Source organism: Schistocerca nitens, chromosome 2, assembly GCF_023898315.1.
Source record: "Schistocerca nitens isolate TAMUIC-IGC-003100 chromosome 2, iqSchNite1.1, whole genome shotgun sequence".
Lineage (NCBI taxonomy): Eukaryota > Metazoa > Arthropoda > Insecta > Orthoptera > Acrididae > Schistocerca > Schistocerca nitens.
Window position 1 is genome coordinate 1,180,533,584 of NC_064615.1, and position 20,137 is coordinate 1,180,553,720.

The 20,137-nt window shown below is 40.7% G+C and overlaps 1 protein-coding gene across 1 annotated transcript in view; it reads right to left on the reverse strand.

The window, feature by feature from the left end:
- Positions 1-1,017: 1,017 nt before the first annotated feature.
- Positions 1,018-20,137, reverse strand: part of LOC126235647 (Down syndrome cell adhesion molecule-like protein Dscam2) — a 192,965-nt gene continuing 173,845 nt past the window's right edge. The window contains exons 10-11 of the mRNA XM_049944361.1: positions 4,925-5,180; positions 1,018-1,214 (exon numbers count right to left, since the gene is read on the reverse strand). Coding sequence (XP_049800318.1) covers positions 1,018-1,214; positions 4,925-5,180 — 453 coding nt within the window. The remainder of the gene's footprint in view (positions 1,215-4,924; positions 5,181-20,137) is intronic.

Genomic DNA, 20,137 nt, shown 5'->3' on the forward strand with positions numbered 1-20,137 from the left:
CTGGCCATGAGCTTTTATTATGCGCAGTATGATTCGAATCTGAATTTCACAATTGGCGGCCTCCCCTTGTTAGAACTAGTTAAACCTAACCTAAGGACATCACAAACATCCATGCCCGAGGCAGGATTCGAACCTGAGACCGTAGCGATCTTGCGGTTCCAGACTGCAGCGCCTTTAACCGCACGGCCACTTCGGCCGGCAAACCCACACCCTTTTGTCTTTCCCTCTCCTTCCCTCTTTCCTGATGAAGCAACCTTGGGTTGCGAAAGCTTGAAATTTGTGTGTGTGTTTGTGTTTTTTTTATTGTGTCTATCTACCAGCGCTTTCTCGTTTGGTAAGTTACAGCATCTCTGTTTTTCATTTGTATTTAGTGATACCATGTAAATGGCTATTGTCCAGAGTAATGGCATTTTAACAGAAATGACCAAAAATTTAATTAGTTTCATTAAAATTATCCATTGTGTAATATGGTTATAATAGAATTGTTTTGCATAATAACTCATAAATTACTGTTGTTGCATTGGTTGTTTATGTACGGTATGTTGTATTTAGGGCCTGAAGATGATGATGGGACAACATCGAAACTAGTTGGCAATAAAACCAACACCTTAATACAGCTGGAGTAATTTCATCATTTTTTAACATATATTATACTAGCTGATGTCCCAAGTCGTCCGTTTCAATTATGGATATACGAAGATTATTTTTGAATAGTCGCTTTACTTTTGGCTGCATTCTATTGAAGTTTATGACATTTTCTTTCGAAATGTATCTTCTGTATGGTTTTAGTACTTCTCTTCATCCCAACAATGCATTATTGCGTTCCTCATCCGGCCATATCGGAAATATTTTAGTTTTCGGAACAAAGGGTTTATTTGATAGAATATATACTGTTCTAGCTTCTTCAATGCAAGCGTACTCTGTTCTTGTTCCTCCACATCATGAAAACGGTGGGTAGACGGTCCTGCGACTAGACATCAATTCTGCGGGCCGTTTTCCTGTCAGATGGTCACAGCTTTACTCTGCATGAATTCGCCCGCTTCCCGCAGCTGCCAGCAGCCGGCCGCACAGCGTGCCCACTGGCCCGTGACGCCGCTGCTGCGCGCTGGCGTCACGTGATGGGACTGCACGCCGCGAGCTGGCGCTGGTGAACCGGTTGCGCGCTGCACGCCACTCCAGTTTTGCCGCTGCAGCCGGCCTCAGAAGCGAGACAACTGCGCATTTTTAAGGAATAAATGTTTACCGAGTTAATCGTGTTTCACTGGCGCCTCCGAGCGTCTGACAGGCCACATCCAGGAGTGGTGAAACACCTAGATACTGACCTTAACAACCTGCCGTCACCTTCTTTCTTAGCGTCCCATGGCCCAGGGACTGGGAAACTTTCTCGCCTCGGACGTGTAAGCTGCTATGCCAAGCACGGTTGAGAAGGCAAGCTAATACTACTCCGACACAGCACACCTGCTGTGTAAGACATCCTATACGGCAGGTATACGTTCTAATACGTATTTGCTCTCCTACTGGAGCCAGGAAGTTATAAAGCCCACAGTGGTGATGCCCGTGAAGTTTTCTGTTTGTGTGCCAAAACTGGTTGAAATCGATACAGGTGTCTGGAGAAAGATCCTGAACATGCATACATACACTGACAGAAAAAAATCGCAACACCAAAAAATATTTAATGTAGAGTAATGAAGTTTCAGGAGTAAATTTAACTAGGAAGCATATTTCAGTGATTAACATTGGAAGATCACAAACTAATGTATGAGCTAAGCCACTGTAAATACGAAATGCTGATACATTACTAACTGGTGTAACTGCCAGGGTGTTGAAATCAAGCATGTAAACGTACATGAATATGTTGTACAGGTACCGCATGTTTGTGGGATGTAGATCCATTCCTGTGGCACTTGGTCGGTCATTACAGGGACAGTTAATGCTGTTTGTGGATGACAATGGAGTTGTCATTCAATGATGTCCCATGTGAGATCGATTGGAGACAGATTTGGTGATCGAGCAGGCCGAGGCAACATATTGACAGTCTGCAGAGCATGTTGGGTTACAACAGCGGTACGTGGGCGAGCATTATCCTGTTAGAAAACACCCTCTGGAACGCCGTTCACAAATGGTAGCACAACAGGTCGAAACACCAGACTGATGCGCAAATTTGTAGCCATGGTGTGTGTGATAGCCACGAGACTGCTCCTATTACGTATGGAATCGCACCGCAGACCGTAACTCCAGGTGCAGGTCCAGTGTGTTGAAGTCACTCTCATATGGGCATAAGCCATCATTTTAAATAATTTCGTTATTATTTTTGTATAATTGTTAGTTATTTAAGAATAAACATTTCAAAAGAATAAGTCGTGTACTAAGAATTACTAGGTGTAAGAAGTTGTAGTTATGTTGACTTCTGTTTTGTATCAGTCTATAAATAGTCGAGACAATAGTGTCTCGCTGTCATTTTGTCTCAGCTTATCTTGTCTCACGTTTTCTGTATTGTGTTGCTCGTGTGAGCGCTTGTGATGTTTAACTGTGAAAATATATATCGTGTGAAAGCAATCACAAACTTAATTTAAGAAGTACCTTCCATCTTATCTGAAAGGGAAAAGTTTTATTCTTAAAAATAGCTAATTAATTTTTAAGTGAATTCAGGGGAGTGAGATAGGGAGTTTCAGAGGATAATAATTAATCCAAAGTTGAAACTGTGAGAAATTTAATTATTTTCGATCGCTACATTAAGCAGCGCAGCGTAGCGATTGTCATTTTTCATCAAATTGAACGAAAGTTAACATAGGCATAGTATTTTTCACTGCCAGAAAAAATGACATTTGACGTGAATTTAACTTACTTGCAAGAGTGTAAAATCAATTTGGACAGGGCTCGCTTAAAGATTATTGTCTTTATTCATCGATTAATAGATGAAAGTTAAAGAGAGAAAGATACTACGAAATATTCAGTTCCGATACGAACACTGTTTCACGACGTGTTTTAAAGACAGTAAACTGGGCATTTTATTGCAAAGAAAATTAACAGTTACCGCGCCAACGACTAACCCCTACCAAGTGGTCAACAAATATCAAGATTACAACAGCCGCCACAGTGTCTGGCACGCAGACAGTTGGCCACTTTCTGACCAACACACAACCATCACTTGCACCAAGGCGGGACCAGCTGTCATCAGAAAACGCTACACACCTCCCCTGCCTTCAATGAGCTCTCACTTGACACAAATGAAGTTGCAAATGGCGGTGGTGAAATGCATGCTACAGGACATCTGGCTCTGAGCTGTCCTTGAAGTGGCCTATTTGTAACAGTTATTTGCGTCATTGTGGTGTTAACTACGGCTCAAATTGCTGTTGCAGATGCAGTGCGACGTGCCAGAACTGTACACTGAACACGATGGTCGTCGTCCTCTGTAGTGACGTGGCCCTCATGTACTGTGGCTACGTTCCTGCCAAGTCTTTTTACACTATCACAGAAGGAACTTCCAGCTTCTCGTACCCCTATTACACAACCTTGTTCAAATTCAGTGAGGTGTTTGTAATGGTGTCTTGCTTGCCTTAAAGGCATTCTCGCCTAACATTATTAACTCACCATGTCCTATGGGAAACGTAACGAACGCTCACGACCGCTACAGTGTTTAAATAAAGCAAACCTGCCTGATATGCATGCTGATAGTGGCGCTATCAGCGCCACTCCTATGTGACTGACGCTAAATTTGAACAGACATCACCTTTCACATGTAGAAACGGGTCTAACAACTTTCATTTATGCCGCACAAGCCCCTCCTTGGCGTTGCGATTTTTTTTCTATCAGTGTATATACGCACATACACACATACATTCTTGCAGTGCAGTGATCTGAAGTGGCAGGAAGAACAGGACTTTTCATCAGGTCAGCTGACAGTTATCAACACAAAACAAGATGAGGGTGACACAGGAACACGTCTAATAACGAATAAGAAAATAGTAACGCGGGTGAGCTATTATGAACAGCAAAGTGAACACATTGTAGTACTGATGATAGACACGAAGCCATGACCAGCTGCAGTACTTCAAACTTACAACCGTACTAGCAGAGAAAATGATGAAGGAATTGGAAAAATGTGTGATGAGATAAAAGCAATTATTCGGATCGTAAAGGGATATGGAAATATAATTATCATGATGGACAGGAATCCGATAGTGATTCTTTCTGAGGGAGTTTATATGGAGTGCAGCCTTGCACGGAAGTGAAACGTAGATTATAAAAAGTTCAGACAAGAAGAGATAGAAGCCTTTGAAATGTGACGCTACAGAAGAATGCTGAAGATTAGGTGAGTAGACGAAATAACTAATAAATTGGCACTGAAAATCGTACTGGGGAAAAAGGAATTGATGGTGCAATTTGAAGAAAAAGGGGTGATCGGTTAATAGGTCAGATCCGGAGGCATCAATGAATCGTCAATTTGGTAAGGGAAGAAAGTGAAGGGGATAGAGATTGTAGAAGAAGACGAATGCTTAAATACTGTAAGTAAATTGAAATGCTGTTGCTTGCAGTAGTTGTGTGGAGATAAAGACGTTTTTACAGGAGAACTGCACCGAATCAGTGTTCAGAGTGAAGAGCAGGACAACAGCAACATAAAAAGGGGCAGCACGAATGATGACAGGTTTGTGCGACGCACAGCAGAGGATCACGGAAATGCTTAAAAATCCAAACCGGCAGACACTTGAGGATATACGTGAACGATCGAACAGGAGACTACTTACAAAGTTTCGAGATCTAGTATTAAGTGAAGGATCTAGTAATATACTACAGATCTCCACAAATCCATCACGCAGGGACAGCAGAAACAAGTTAGAATTGCAATTACAGCACTCACGGAGGTATTTAGGCAGTCACTCTTGGCTGTCTCTACACCGGCGCCCCTGACTAGCTGACAGCTCACCTTCCCTCTCCCAGTGGATCTCGCTGATGGGGTAGCCGGTGACGCGGCAGTGGAACGCGGCGTCCTCCCTGGCGACCAGCCTCGCGTCGCGCATGGGCCGCACGTGTGGCGGGCCCAGCACGTGCAGGGGGGCCGCGTGGCGCGCCTCCCCCGCCGCGTTGCTGGCCACGCACTCGTACACCCCCGCGTCCGTCGTCCGCACTCCTGACAGCGACAGCCGTCCCCTCACCGAAACGCCGCCAGCCTGCACCGTCACCTGCAATCACAGAGTAGTCAGGCTTCGAGCTCCAGCAGTGGAACACAACACAGCGTCAGTGAATGTAGTTATTTATTCGTAATAATCGTCTTGGCATCTGTTGACAAAGGAAAGACTGTGCTGGAACCAAAGATCGCTGTCCTAGTGATTCAGAGTCTGCGGCAGTATGGTGTCGCAGTTGGACGCCGGCAATTTACAAGAGCCCAGCCCATTCCTGCAATGACAAACATTTGCTATCCAGCTGGGCAGTGGCTGTCGGCTGGAAAAGTTAAAAGCTGGAGCTCAGTTCATGGCAAACACTCCTTTCCTCTTTCACATTCACATTACTTCAGATTCTACTCAGTTTGGAATTATGTTCCTGTCTGGGTTGTGAAGTGGCTCTGTAGACTTTGACGAGATCTCTGTCAACATGCTTCCATGTTACATAGTAATACATAACGAAGTTGTAACACTGTTACCTGAATATCCACGGAGGAACACAGTACGCCATAACTGGAACAACACGATGATTGATTGACACGTTCTCAGGCGTACCTTTGGATTGTAAAATGCACAATATTTCCACAAAGTAATTGTCCCTTATTTTCAGTTGCGACTGTGGCTAGCTATTGTGGCTCGCCAGCCCTAACACCAGTTTGCTTGAAAAGCGCAAGCGCCAAGAACCGGGACTATAACGCCATCGCATGGGACATTGACATTCAGAGCCACCTATCAGTGAAGAAAGCAACGAAAGCATGCTCGCGTCAGAGGACGAAAGACATATTTCATTCGGTGTTCCTTATAGAACTTGCCAGTCTTCATGGACACAATGTCAAAAAATGCAGGAATACCATCCCAGTGTAGTTGGCTGTTTCTTCTGACTGCTCTGGACGTCTGATGCTTGCTGATCGAAATTCACTGCAAATCTGCTGACCGGAACTTTTATCGAGACGTATGTTGAAGGTAGTAGACTCGTTCTGCAGTCTGTCATAATTGCTGGTTCCCTAAAGTTGCTCAAATATATTTCGCAAAAAGGAACGTCTTTTTACCTCCATGGATTCCCATTTGAGTTCCCGAAGCACCTCCGAAACGCTCCCGTGTTGACTAAGCACAGTGATTCCGTACACTGACCAGCCAGGACTCTGTGGCCACCGACCTGTTCTCGAAATAAGCTCGTCCAGGCGATTTCAGCGTCACCTGGAGAGGAATGACTGCTAAGCAGACACACACACGATGCGTCTATATCTTCCTTCATACTCCGCAAGCCACCAAATAGTGTGTGGCGCAGGGTACTTTTGTAACATTAACTGAGCCCTCCAATCCTGTTACAATCACGAATAGCACGTTGGAAGAATGATTTTCGGTAAGCCTCTCTATTGGCTCTAGTTTCTCGAATTTTCTCGTCATGGTCTTTACGCGAGACGTATGTAGGGGGAAGTAATATGCTGTCCGACAATTCCCCAAAATGTTTTCTCTAAATTTCAATAGTAAATCTCTCCGTGATGCACAACGCCTCTCTTGTAACATATGCCACTGGAGTTTGCTGAGCATTCCCGTAACGCTCTCGCGCCGCTAAACAATCCAGTGACGAAACGAGCCGTTCTTTGTTGGACCTTATCTATATCTTCTAACAGATCTACCTGGTTGGGATCCAAGATAGATGAACAATATTCAAGATTCGGTCGAACAAGCGCCTTATAAGTCACTTCCTTCGTGGATGAGTGACATTTCTTAAGATTCTTCCTATGAACCAAAGTCTAGAATCCACTTTACCCACTACAGTATCTGTTTTTTGTGGCCATTCCACTTAAGGTCGCTCCGGATAGTTACTGCTAGATATTTTACGGTAGATACTGTTCCCAGCAGTTTGTCATGAGTAGTGTAGCTGTACAGTAGTGGATTTCTTTTCCCATGTATGCGCAACATGTTACACTTATTTACGTTCAGGGTCAACTGCCGGAGCCTTCACCATTCATCAATTCTCTAGAGGTCATTCTCCAAATTGTTACTATCTTCTGCCGTTGATAATTTTATAGCCAATTGCATCATCTGCGAAGAGGCTTAAAGAACATCCGACACTTGCTGCTAGATCACGTATATATACTGTAAACAGTAACGGTCCTATCACACTTCCTTGGGGTGCTCTGGAAGTCACCTTTACATCTGTCGATTTCGTTCCATTAAGAGCGACGCGTTGAGTTCTATCCGCAAGGACTCCTTAAATCCAGTCGCAAATCTGCTCCGATACTCCATATGCTCGTATTTTTTTCACTAAATGGCAGTGCCGGACGGTGTCAAATTCCTTCCTGAAGTCAAGGAACACGGCATCAACCTGAGCGCCGTCATCTATAGCGCCGTGGATCTCCTGTAGGAACAGAGGGAGCTGAAAACTTAAAGGGGGACACTGTCAAAAGTGGTAAAATATCAGTGGTCACAGGTGTCAGAGGGATGCCTTTAATAGGATAGGGAAGGGGGAAAGAAAACGAGTTTTAAGAGAGATTGGCAGACACACTCAGTTTGAAAAAACAGATGAACAGGGGGCAGATTTTAGCATACAGCCTCCATTTGAACAATGTTTAACAGAAAGTAATCAGAAACTGCCAGTTCATCTTCGCCAAAGCAGTTATAATCCCATTAGTATGCAGTATCAGTTATCTTTATTACACCAGAACATTCCGGGACTCAGAAATAAAGTTGATGAACTACTCATTTGTATTGATGAAATGAATTCATCTAACCAAATTGACGTAATCTGCCACTCTGAACATCAAGTGACCACTGGTATAGATATGTTAGACATTTCAGAATTTAAGCTAGCTTCCTACTTCTGCAGAGTAGATATGGATGGAGGAGGAGTTACCACATTTATTAAAAACTGCCATAAATTCAAGAACATTGACATTAATAAATTCTGTTTAGAGCAGCATCTAGAAGCATGTGCAACAGAAGTAGAGTTCCATAACAGATCCTATATAATAGCAACTATTTACCGAGGAACTGCAGGAAATTCTAATCTATTCATAAAACATCTAGAAGCACTTTAGGGTTATTTAACAGGAAGAAACAAAGAAATTTTGATTGCTGGTGACTTTAATATAGATTTTCTAATGCAATCTTCCAGTAAACATTTACTGCAGTTAGTAATGTTGTCTTTCAATCTAACTCATACTGTAAACTTTCCAACTAGGATCACTAAATCGTCAAGGACAGCCATTGATAACATTTTTATAGACAAATCAAAGGAACAAAATCATATCATAAAAGCTGTAATAAATGGACTATTAGATCATGACATGCAGCTTCTTGTTTTAGATGCAAATTCTAAGCAGATTATCAAGACTGCCAAATCTGAGTACAGGAGAGTATTCAATCAACCAAAAATTGAGTGTTTTAGAAAACTGCTCAAAGATGTTTATAGTGCTCATGACATGAATGAAAAATATAACAAATTCATGAACAAAGTCAGTACCATGTTTGAAAACTGTTTTCCCCTAAAAGCTAATCAAATTAAACAGAAGTCTATAATAAAACTGTGGATTACACAAGGAATAAAGATTTCCTGTAAGAAAAAAAGGAAAATGTATCTGTGGACCAAGAATAGCTCCAATGCTGATGATTTAGCTAAATACAAGGAATACTGTAAAATATTTATAAAAGTAATTCAGACATCTAAACAAATGCACTATGAGAAGAAGATAGCAATGTCAGGGAACAAAATAAAAACAATATTGGATATAATGAAAGAGGAGACTGGTAGAACCAGAAAGGAACAGGAGCAAATAGCACTAAGGGTAGATGACACATTAGTAACCGATGAGCATAGTGTGGCAAATCTATTTCACAAGTACTTTATATATCTAAAAACAAAGATGATGTAACTCAGCAAACGAAAGCGTTGGTTTGTTGATATACACACAAACAAACACACACACAAAATGTATGTGTGTGTGTCTGTTTGTTTGTGTGTCTATCAACATACCAACGCTTTCGTTTGGTAAGTTACACTATCTTTGTTTTTAGATATATTTTTCCCATGTGGAATGTTTCCCTCTATTATATTCACAAGTACTTTATATCCATAACTGATAGAATGGGATTGTCAGGATCAGTAAATAATGCCCTTGAATATCTGAAACTAGCCTTTACAAATAGCTTCAGGTACATGAATATGTCACCCACTTCACCAAAAGAAATAACTTCCATAATAAAATCTTTAAAAACAAAGCATTCTAGTGGTTACAATGAAATATCAACAAAGTTAATTAAGGCATGTTCTTGTGAGTTTAGTACAATTCTAAGTTACTTGTGTGACCAGTCAATTATAACTGGGACATTTCCTGACTGGCTAAAATATGCAGATGTTAAGCCTCTATTCAAGAAAGGGGATAAAGAGATACCATCAAACTACAGACCAATTTCACTTTTGCCAGCATTCTCAAAAATTTTAGAAAAAGTAATGTACAGGCAGCTTCTCAACCATCTGACCACAAATAACATATTATCAAGAACTCAGTTTGGATTTCTGAAGGGTTCTGATATTGGGAAGGCTATTTACACCTACAGTGAAAATGTACTTAATTCATTAAATAACAAATTATAAGCAGAAGGCATTTTCTGTGATTTGTCAAAGGCATTTGATTGTCTGAATCACAACATCCTTTTAAATAAATTAGAATTCTATGGTGTCACGGGCAGTGCTGCATACTGGTTCTAGTCACACCTCGCTAACAGGAAACAAAGGGTGTCAGTGCAAGGGACTAGTGAATTAAGTCATCAGTCATCATCAGAATGGGAAGATATTACATGTGGTGTCCCACAAGGATCAATCTTAGGGCCATTGCTTTTTCTTGTATACATTAATGATCTCTCATCAGTTACACAGCCAAAGGCAGAGTTCGTTTAGTTTGCAGATGACACAAGTATTGGAGTAAATAGTATGTCGAGTGTAGTTCTTGAAAGATCTGCTAATGATATTTTCAGGGATATTAATAAATGGTTTAAAGCCAACTCTCTGACAGTAAACTTCGAAAAGACTCACTATATGCAATTCAGAACCTGTAAGAGGTTTTCACCCAGCATATGCATAAAGTATGAAGAAGAGCAGATAGAAGAGGTTGACAGTCTTAAATTCCAGGGATTACAACTTGATAATAAGTTCAGTTGGGAGGAGCATACCACAGAAGTGCAGAAATACCTTAACAGTTCTGTATTTGCAATTCGAGTGTTAGCAGACATAGGCGACATAAAAATGAAAAAGCTTGCATACTTTGCCTACTTTCCTTCCATAATGTCATGTGGTATAATATTTTAGGGTAACTCTTCAAGTCAAAAGTTTTTAGAGTCCAAAAGCGTGTAATACGTATTACTTGTGGAGTAAATTTACGGGTGTCCTGTAGAAACCTCTTCAAAGAAATGGGTACACTAACTACTGCCTCTCAGTGTATTTACTCCTTAACGAAATTTGTCCTAAATAATTTATCTCTTTTTCCAACAAACAACTCAGTTCATACATACAATACCAGGAACAAAAATGATCTGCACAAGGACTTAAAAGCACTTACTTTAGTTCAAAAAGGGGTCCACTACTCAGGAAAACTCATCTTCAATAATTTGCCAGCAAACATAAAAAATTTAGGTACAAATAAAGATCAGTTTAAAAGGAGCCTTTCAGGCTAGTGGCCAACTCCTTCTACTCCATTGACGAATTTTTTAATAGAAACAAATGATGTATTGTATATACTCATACTATTAGTATTGTTATTTCAGCTTAAAAAATTGACATGTTCCACATCCACAAGGATCTTCTCAGCACGGATCTATGGAACGAAAAGGTAATCTAATCTAATCTGAGTTTCGCAGGATCTCTGTTTGCGGAATCCGCTTAAGATTTTTATATTAGAGATTTTGATTCTCCGAAAACGTCGTAATTATTGAGCATAGGACATGTTCCATAATACTACAACAGATTGACGTCAACGATATAGGTCTATAACTTAGTGCATCTGTCCTATAACCCTTCTAAAGAAACGGGAATGACCCACGCTTTCTTCCAGTCGCTTGGCACCCTCCGTTGCTCAAGTGATCTACGATATATTACTGCTAAAAGAGGAGCCAGTTCTTTCGCATAATCTTTGTAGAATCTCATAGGTATCACATCTGGTCCTGACGCCTTTCTACTACTAAATGATTGTAGTTGTTTTTCTATTCCGCGATCGGTTATTTCAATACCTGCCATTTCCACGTTGAAAGGCGGAACTGTGTTACGATCTTCCACGGTGAAACAATTTCGGAAGACCGAATTCAGTATTTCGGCCTTCTATTTGTTATCTTCTGTTTCGGTGCCATTATAATTGAGTGAATGAACTGATAATATTGATCCACTTACTAATTTTACACATGACTAAAACCTGTTGGGGTTTTACTCAGATCGGTTGACAAAGTTTTACTTTCAAAGTCACTGAACTCTTCTCCCACTGCTCTCCATAAGTACATTTTCGCTTTGTTTAGCTTTTGTTTGTCAGCTGGGTGTTTATTTCTCTTGAAACTGAGATGAGGCTCTCTTTGCTTAAGGTAGCAGTTTTCTAACACGGCTATTAAACTATGGTGGGTCTTTCCCATTCCTTAAGACCTTATTCTGAACATAGACTTATCTAGGGCATATTGCACAACGCCTTTGAATTTTTTCAATTTGTTCTACACATCTTCGTCCACATTTGATGCTAACTGCTTATATATTCTTAAATTTATATCCTGTCCTTCTTGCTAAATAAAAATACCTTCCTAGCTTTCTTAACATTCCTTGGAAGACCCGTTGTCATAGATGCTATCACAGCCTTTTGATCGCTGATACCTTCCTCTACGTCAACTGGTCCTCACAGCTTTGATTCTGCAAGAAAGTAGGAGACGAGGCACTGGCAGAAGTAAAGCTGTGAGGACGGGGCGTGAGTCGTGCTTGGGTAGCTAGGATGGTAGAGCACTGGCCCGCGAAAGGCAAAGGTCCCGAGTTCAAGTCTCGGTCCAGCACACAGTTTTAATCTGACTGGAAGTTTCATAGGTTTAGACCTGTTTGTGGCTTGGAGGTCTACGAAGTTACTCTCACGAGTTAATTCTTTGATTATCCGCTAAAAATAATTTTCGGACAAGACATCCAGGACAATGTCACACGTGTTTTTGCATGTCCATCCTTGTGATTGGAGGTCTGAGGGACTTCAGCCGTTCACTTACGTAATGAAATGGAACACCTACAGTCGTCATTACTATGTCGTTTATTGTGTGACTACCAGTTTCGTTGCTTCAGTGCACCATCTACAGTGTTCAGCTGACGCTGAGGCATACACAAGTTGTCAATGGATCATATATGCAACTGGTTTTGGCAGACAACGTCGCGAAAACCAGTTATGGATGTTGTCCACTGATGAATCTTGTATACGGATGTTAATTCCCTCAGCGTCAGCTAAGCTCTAAAGATGGTGCACTGAAGCGCAGAAACTGGTAGCCATATAATCAATGACATGGTAAGTACGGCTGTAGGTTTTCCATTTTATTACATAATGTCATACAAATACCTGTCTCTGGCACCAGTTTCGGTAGCATGACAGTCCCAATATATACCTGGCAAGCTGAAGTCACCCTCAGTTCCAATGGCATGTTCAGGAAAATTATTAACGATATTCTGCAAGTTCTGTCTGAAGCGCTCTACTGCTAGAGCTCCTGACTCAAGCGGTCTATAAAAGCATCCGATTACCATTTTTGACCGATCTTTGATACTTAACTTCACCCACATTAATTCATAATTGGAATCTGGAATCTGTTCTGTTGTTCCTGTGTAAGGAGCTTACCTCTGACACCAATCGAGGTGGCGACCAGACTGGAGGGAGCGCAGGAAGTTCCTTCTGCATCTATATCTACATCTACATGCATACACTGCAAATCACATTCAAGTGCCTGGCAGAGTGTTCATCGAACCACCTTCACAATTCTCTATTATTCGAATCTCGTATAGCACGCGGAAAGAATGAACACCTATATCTTTCCGTACGAGCTCTCATTGCCCTTATTTTATCGTAGTGATCGTTTCTCCCTATGTAGGTCGGTGTCAACAAAATGTTTTCGCATTCGGAGGAGAAAGTTGGTGATCGGAATTTCGTGAGAAGATTCCGTTGCAACGAAAAACACCTTTCTTTTAATGATGTCCAACCCAAGTCCCATATCATTTCAGTGACACTCTCTTCCATATTTCGTGATAATACTAAACGTGCAGCCCTTCTTTAAACTTATTCGATATCAGTCCTACCTGGTAAGGATCCCACACCGCGCAGCAGTATTCTAAAAGAGGACGGACAAGCTTAGTGTAGGCAGTCTCCTCAGTAGACCTGTTACATTTTCTAAGTGTCCTGCCAATAAAACACAGTCTTTGGTTAGCCTTCCCCACAACATTATCTGTGTGTTACTTTCAATTTAAGGTGATGGTAATTGTAATTCCTAGGTATTTAGTTGAATTTACGGCCTTTATATTTGACTGATTTATCGTGTAACCGAAGTTTAACGAGTTCCTTTTAGCACTCATGTGGACGACCTTACACTTTTTGTTATTTAGGGTCAACTGTCACTTTAGCACCATTCGATATCTTTTCTAAATCTTTTGAAGTTTGTTTTGATCTTCTGATGACTTTACTAGTCGATAAACGACAGCGTCATCGGAAAAGAAGGCGAAGACGGCTGCTCAGATTGTCCCCAAAATCGTTTATATAGATAAGGAACAGCAAAGGGCCTATAACACTACCTTGGGGAACGCCAGAAATCACTTCTGTTTTAGTCGATGGCTTTCCGTCAATTACTACGAACTGTGACCTCTCTGACAGGAAATCATAAATCCAGTCACATAACTGAGATGATATTCCATAAGCACGCAATTTCACTACAAGCAGCTTGTTTGGTACAGCGTCAAAAGCGTTCTAGAAAGCCAGAAATACGGAATCGATCTGAAATCCCTTGTCAATAGCACTCACCACTTCATGTGAATAAAGAGCTAGTTGTGTTTCACAGGAACGATGTTTTCTAAACCCATGTTGACTGTGTGTCAATAGACCGTTTTCTTCGAGGTAATTCATAATGTTCGAACACAATATATGTTCTAAAATCCTGCTGCATATCAACGTCAACGATATGAGCCTGCAATTTAGTGGATTACTCCTACTACCTTTCTCGAATATTGGTGTACCTGTGCAACTTTCCAGTCTTTGGGTACGGATCTTTCATCAAGTGAACGGTTGTATATGATTGTTAAGTATGGAGCTAATACATTAATGCACAGCGGTATGTGGGCACTTTTCGGAAACTGAAGCCTGTCATCAAGTCTAAACACCCAGGATTGTTCAAGGACAGCATCATGTTGCAGGATGATTCCCACTCACATCTTGCCAAGGTTGTTATGAGTACGCTGCAGAAGTTTCGCTGGGAAGCCCTTACAGATCCTCCACAGAACCCCGGTCTCTCCCCATATGATTTCCATGTTTTTGGAACCGTGAAGAAAGACATTCGTAGCCGTCGATTTGCTTCGGGCGAAGAGGTGCATGACTGGATGCCATCGTGTTTTCATAGGCAACGCAAACATTTTTCCATGAAGGCATTGCCCGTATTGTCTCAGAGTGGGGTCAATTTATTAACAGTTATAGTGATGAATTTTGAAATAATAAAGAGTTTACTTCCTTTTTTCTGACTGTCCCTTTTTCATGTGACTGCCCGGTATACCACTCGTATATACAAGCAGTCCATGGCTTTGGAATTCTTTTCTGGGGAACAAACGCACAAAATATAAACAAAACTATCAAACAACTGAAAAGTGCCACAAGATTTATGGTAAAAGATAGTATCGAGCTCATTCTAAAGATCTTTTGCACATAAACACTTCTGCACATGATCATGGAACAAAATTAAAGAATAAAAATGAAACTCAAAACTTCAAGGTATAAAACTGTGCAACAAATTGCCCTAGGATGTTAAAGAGATTACTAAAACGAAGTTTTTTAAAATATACTTAAAATGTACTTGGACAATACAGAGTAATAGTTTGGTCAATAATAAATTTAAAAAAAATGATAATAAAAATAATAATAAAGCATCTGTCTTTTCACAGAACAACAATATAAGGAAAAAGATAAATTGCAACTCATAGTAAAGGTGACACTTTGAGTTGCAGATAGGCACATTTCAGTCCGAGCTGCTGGATATGGCGGTCATATGTGCGTAAGATCTGACTGGTTGTCTGAATGTGCCAAAGTTTATCTTTGCTGAGGAAGGTCTCGGCCGGAAGATTGTATGTAACAGTCCTTCGTACCTGTCTGCAACTCATGTCATCTTTACGGTGAGTACTACTCTATCTTTTTTCTTTATATTGCTGTTATACCAGCCTGGAGTTTCCGTTGTGTCATTCCACGGAACACTTTCACACTATGTTTTCTCCACTTCTGTTTTTTTTGTTCAGTTCTGGAAAACGTTTCTCCCAGAACGATTTAATGTATAGTACTAACACCTTACCCTCTTTCTAAGCTCAACATCTTATTTGTTACAGAGGGATACTCACTCAATTTTTCAAGCCGGCAAATGGTAGGTAGTAATACACAAAATCTTCATTCTGCTGATAATGTGTCTAGTGTGTTTCGTGACGTATGTACAGTACGCATCATCTTGGGGCTGCTCTTTCATATTTTACTTCTTTTACATCCATTGATCGAGATCTGTTTACTAATTGGCCTGTTTTATTAATCGGCATACGAGGCCCCATATCATGTGATTGTTAGTGATTGCGAGGATCTCATGTCTATACTGTAACTGCATTTTCCGCTAATTAATGAATTGGACATTATGCAGAAGATCTGAGTGGGCCTCGACGTAGGCACGCTGCATTGTCGGTCCGCACCAACAAACACTCTCAGGCAGGGAACAATCAATTGTATCCGTAGAAAAGACAGCATTCTCTGGAGTTCATATGGGAACGCTATGTGGTCGCGGAATGGCGTCAGCCAAACGCGAAAATATGCAGAACAACAAAACTCTTCTCATACAAAGTGAGCAAGCACCTCATTAGGTGAATAGAAAAACGTTTACTAAGTGGGAGATTGGAGCTCTGTTCCTAAAAAGGTACTTGGGCAATCTTTTAGCTAGCCTTCCCACTGGTGACAAAATTTTCTTGGGAAACGCTGGAGCATAGAGGTGAGAAGAGATTTTTGGTGACATTCGGCCGGGAGCCCTCGGAGAAGTTTAGATGGAGAGGGAGGGGGATGGCAGAACTGAGACGGCGGCAGGGGCAACAGACTTGCATCTTCAGAAACACTACCCCACCCTCCGATGAATGGCCGCTGCCGGCGGGCTACTGTGAGTGAAGGTTTTGTCGAGCCGCAGCCTCGATGCTGGTAAGAACCGCTCACGGTTTGGGATGTCATGATAGGGATGGGGTTAGGAACTTTTGATCCGATTCATGTAGCTGAATAGTTAATGCACCCTGATGTTATGTTTTGTGAACATGGGCTTACTCATTCTCAACACTAATAGATTTTGCATGCAGAAACTTTCCTTACTTTACACGCACAGTTGGAGCAGCCATTACACCCCCAGTCATCACACCCCTATCTATGGGGAGCGACTTGATAAAACATTTGGCATCTCTGCCTCATCCTTCCCTAGCGGCTTCTCAAGCTAATTCAGTTTCAACCGGGTGGTATCAACGTATGTGATCAGTAATTTCTTGTTCTCCTCTTATTTTTGACTTGTATTGACAATTGTCTTTTTTGCATTGATGATGGTCTTTTTTCGTGTTTGGACACAAAGGGCAATAAAGTTGGGGTTAATCTGGACTACGACAGTCAGTGTAGTACCTGAGTACCTTCACTCACGATGAATTGTTATTGTCGTATGTAAGAGCCGCCAACTATGACTCACATGCGTGGGCCATACTTTCCTTCTCACGTGTTCAGTTGTGCAATAATTTGCAATTCGCAGTGGAGAGCGATCCGTCATTCAGTAGGTTCAGCCGGTCCGAAGCACAAGTATTACGGCAAGGTACGTAACTCGAGGCGACACCTTGCAAGTTCTCAGGAAGAGAAATAAAGGAACAACATAGCAATAATCTTTTCCATTAAATATTTTCTTTTCGTAACAGTATTGTACACTAGGGATAAACTGAAGGGAGCGATGGCCTTTGTAGTCCGGTCCCTTCAACCCCCACAAACCAACCAACCGGATAAACTGAATGAGATAGCATAGTTCAAAATAGACTGGCGTTTCACTCGGGACGATGGATGTTCCAGTCTTCATATGGACACCTGATTTACAGTTTCCGTGCTTTCCCGAAATTACTTCACGCGAATGTCACGATGATTATAATGCGGTCACAACTGAACCTCTGTGTCATTATTGTCACACTGTACTTTTAAGTATGTATCTGCCTAACATGAATCATGTTACTTTTATTTTTTTTAATTTTAATATCACTAGTAACACTATCCCCCCTCCTCCCCACCGTCCACTACCACCCGCCCAGTTCTTGAAAGAATCGAGCTCCCATGCATAAAACAGCTTCAAACGTCTGACTGCTTTACAAATACAGTAATGGGTTAAATATTTGTTGTTAAGAATGTGAAACCGTTAAGACTGAAATTGCAAAATGGTAATTGTGTTGGTTTTACTATTTTAGATTTCAAACACAGACTAACGAAAAAGTCCAAAACAAAACTAGTACACAGTTTTTAAAGTTTAATATTTGCCTTATTATATTAAATCTTTGATGTAAATTATACATTAAAATAGTATATGTCCACTTCATGTGACACTATGAATCGTCAAGATTCACTCTAAAAGTTGTTTTTTATAATAAAATTGTTTTATATATATACATTTTGTTTGGTTTTTATTTTCATTTCTTCTGTAGTATAATGACGACGCACATATGAGGGAGGGAGGGAGGGAGGGAGGGAAGCAGGGAAGGAGGGACGGAGCGAGAGACAGAAAAGAAATGACCACTTTGTATGAGAGGAATGCCTTTGTATAAGGAGTGCAGTATTTGATGTATGAAACATAGAAATGTGTGTCTATTCAACTGAGAGAAAGAATCTTACGCAGTTTTATGTAAGTAACGCATATTTTAACTTATGACCACTTTTACAGATCAATTTGATATAACGTCAGCGGTAGCGTCCGGTTATCATTAAAGTGAAACTACTCACAGAGGTCCGGTGTGGGCTGTAATTATCGTATGAGAGCGAAAAATGGTAGATATTCTAAGGTGTTTATGCGGAACAGATTAACAATGGAAAACATAGTTGCAGTTTTGGCCACCAGGTGCAAATCTGGAGCTGTGAATGCAAGAAAGACTTACAGAAATGTTTCCATATGTAATGGATCAGGAACAGCACGTCGGCAAGAAAGGTCAAATGAGAGAGAAAAGCATAATGTTGATTTTATTATTAACCACCGTTTGCACAATTTGTTCAAAATGAGCATCAGTAAAACGATGTGATCAACTGCTGTTCGCAGCAGTTCCGGTGGAATCTGACACCCAAACCTCCAGATGTCAGACACAGATCGATGCCAAACGTTGTGAGTCGATAGAGTATCAACCGAAACACCGATTTAGTTTGTGCTATGTGCTGCCGTCCAGTACAACATGCGTAAACGGCAGTTAAAAAATGACACAACTTCCAAGCACAGGAAAAGCGTATCTGCGAGTACTTGTCAGTAGATCTCGCATGGGTGAGTTGGTACAGCATGAGGTCCTCGTACCACAGATTCCGCCTTTGAACTCCAGTGATGACAATTTTTTTAACTGTTTGCGCATGAAACTGTTATATGTAATATGCTTCACTCACTTCTTCGTATACAGCCACTACGGTGAAGCCCTTGTTCCTAAATGAATGACACTTTGTGCGTTTGTGTGTATGTGTGTGAGTGTGTGTGTGTGTGTATGGATTGATTGTTGAATGTTATGTACTTATAGCACTTATTACTGATCTTGTTTGTTATTACTGCTAGTAGTTTAATTATTGTTATTATTAGTAATATTATTATTATTATTGTTATTTCTTTTCTTTCTCAGACGTTATGTCTGGTTAAAAATGGAAAGTGACGCGGACCTTGATCAAGCGTGACTTCCTTTTAACTGTAAGGTATATGTTAAATTGCATTTAGGAACTTTCGGGTGATTGAACATGTATCAATAATTACAGATTTCTGTAGTTGTATATATACATTTGGATGTAGCTGTATTGCGTTGATGGTACTGGTGGACATTGTGTATTATGACTCCTGTAGTTGATAGAATAATTGGTATAATGTCAACTTTATCCTGATGCCACATGTCCTTGACTTCCTCAGCCAGTTGGATGTATTTTTCAATTTTTTCTCCTGTTTTCTTCTGTATATTTGTTGTATTGGGTATGGATATTTCGATTAGTTGTGTTAATTTCTTCATTTTATTGGTGAATATGATGTCGGGTTTGTTATGTGGTGTTGTTTTATCTGTTATAATGGTTCTGTTCCAGTATAATTTGTATTCATCATTCTCCAGTACATTTTGTGGTGCATACTTGTATGTGGGAACGTGTTGTTTTATTAGTTTATGTTGTATGGCAAGTTGTTGATGAATTATTTTTGCGACATTGTCATGTCTTCTGGGGTATTCTGTATTTGCTAGTATTGTACATCCACTTGTGATGTGATCTACTGTTTCTATTTGTTGTCTGCAAAGTCTGCATTTATCTGTTGTGGTATTGAGATCTTTAATAATATGCATGCTGTAATATCTGGTGTTTATTGTTTGATCCTGCATTGCAATCATGAATCCTTCCGTCTCACTGTATATATTGCCTTTTCTTAGCCATGTGTTGGATGCGTATTGATTGATGTGTGGCTGTGTTAGATGATACGGGTGCTTGCCATGTAGTGTTTTCTTTCTCCAATTTACTTTCTTCACATCTGTTGATGTT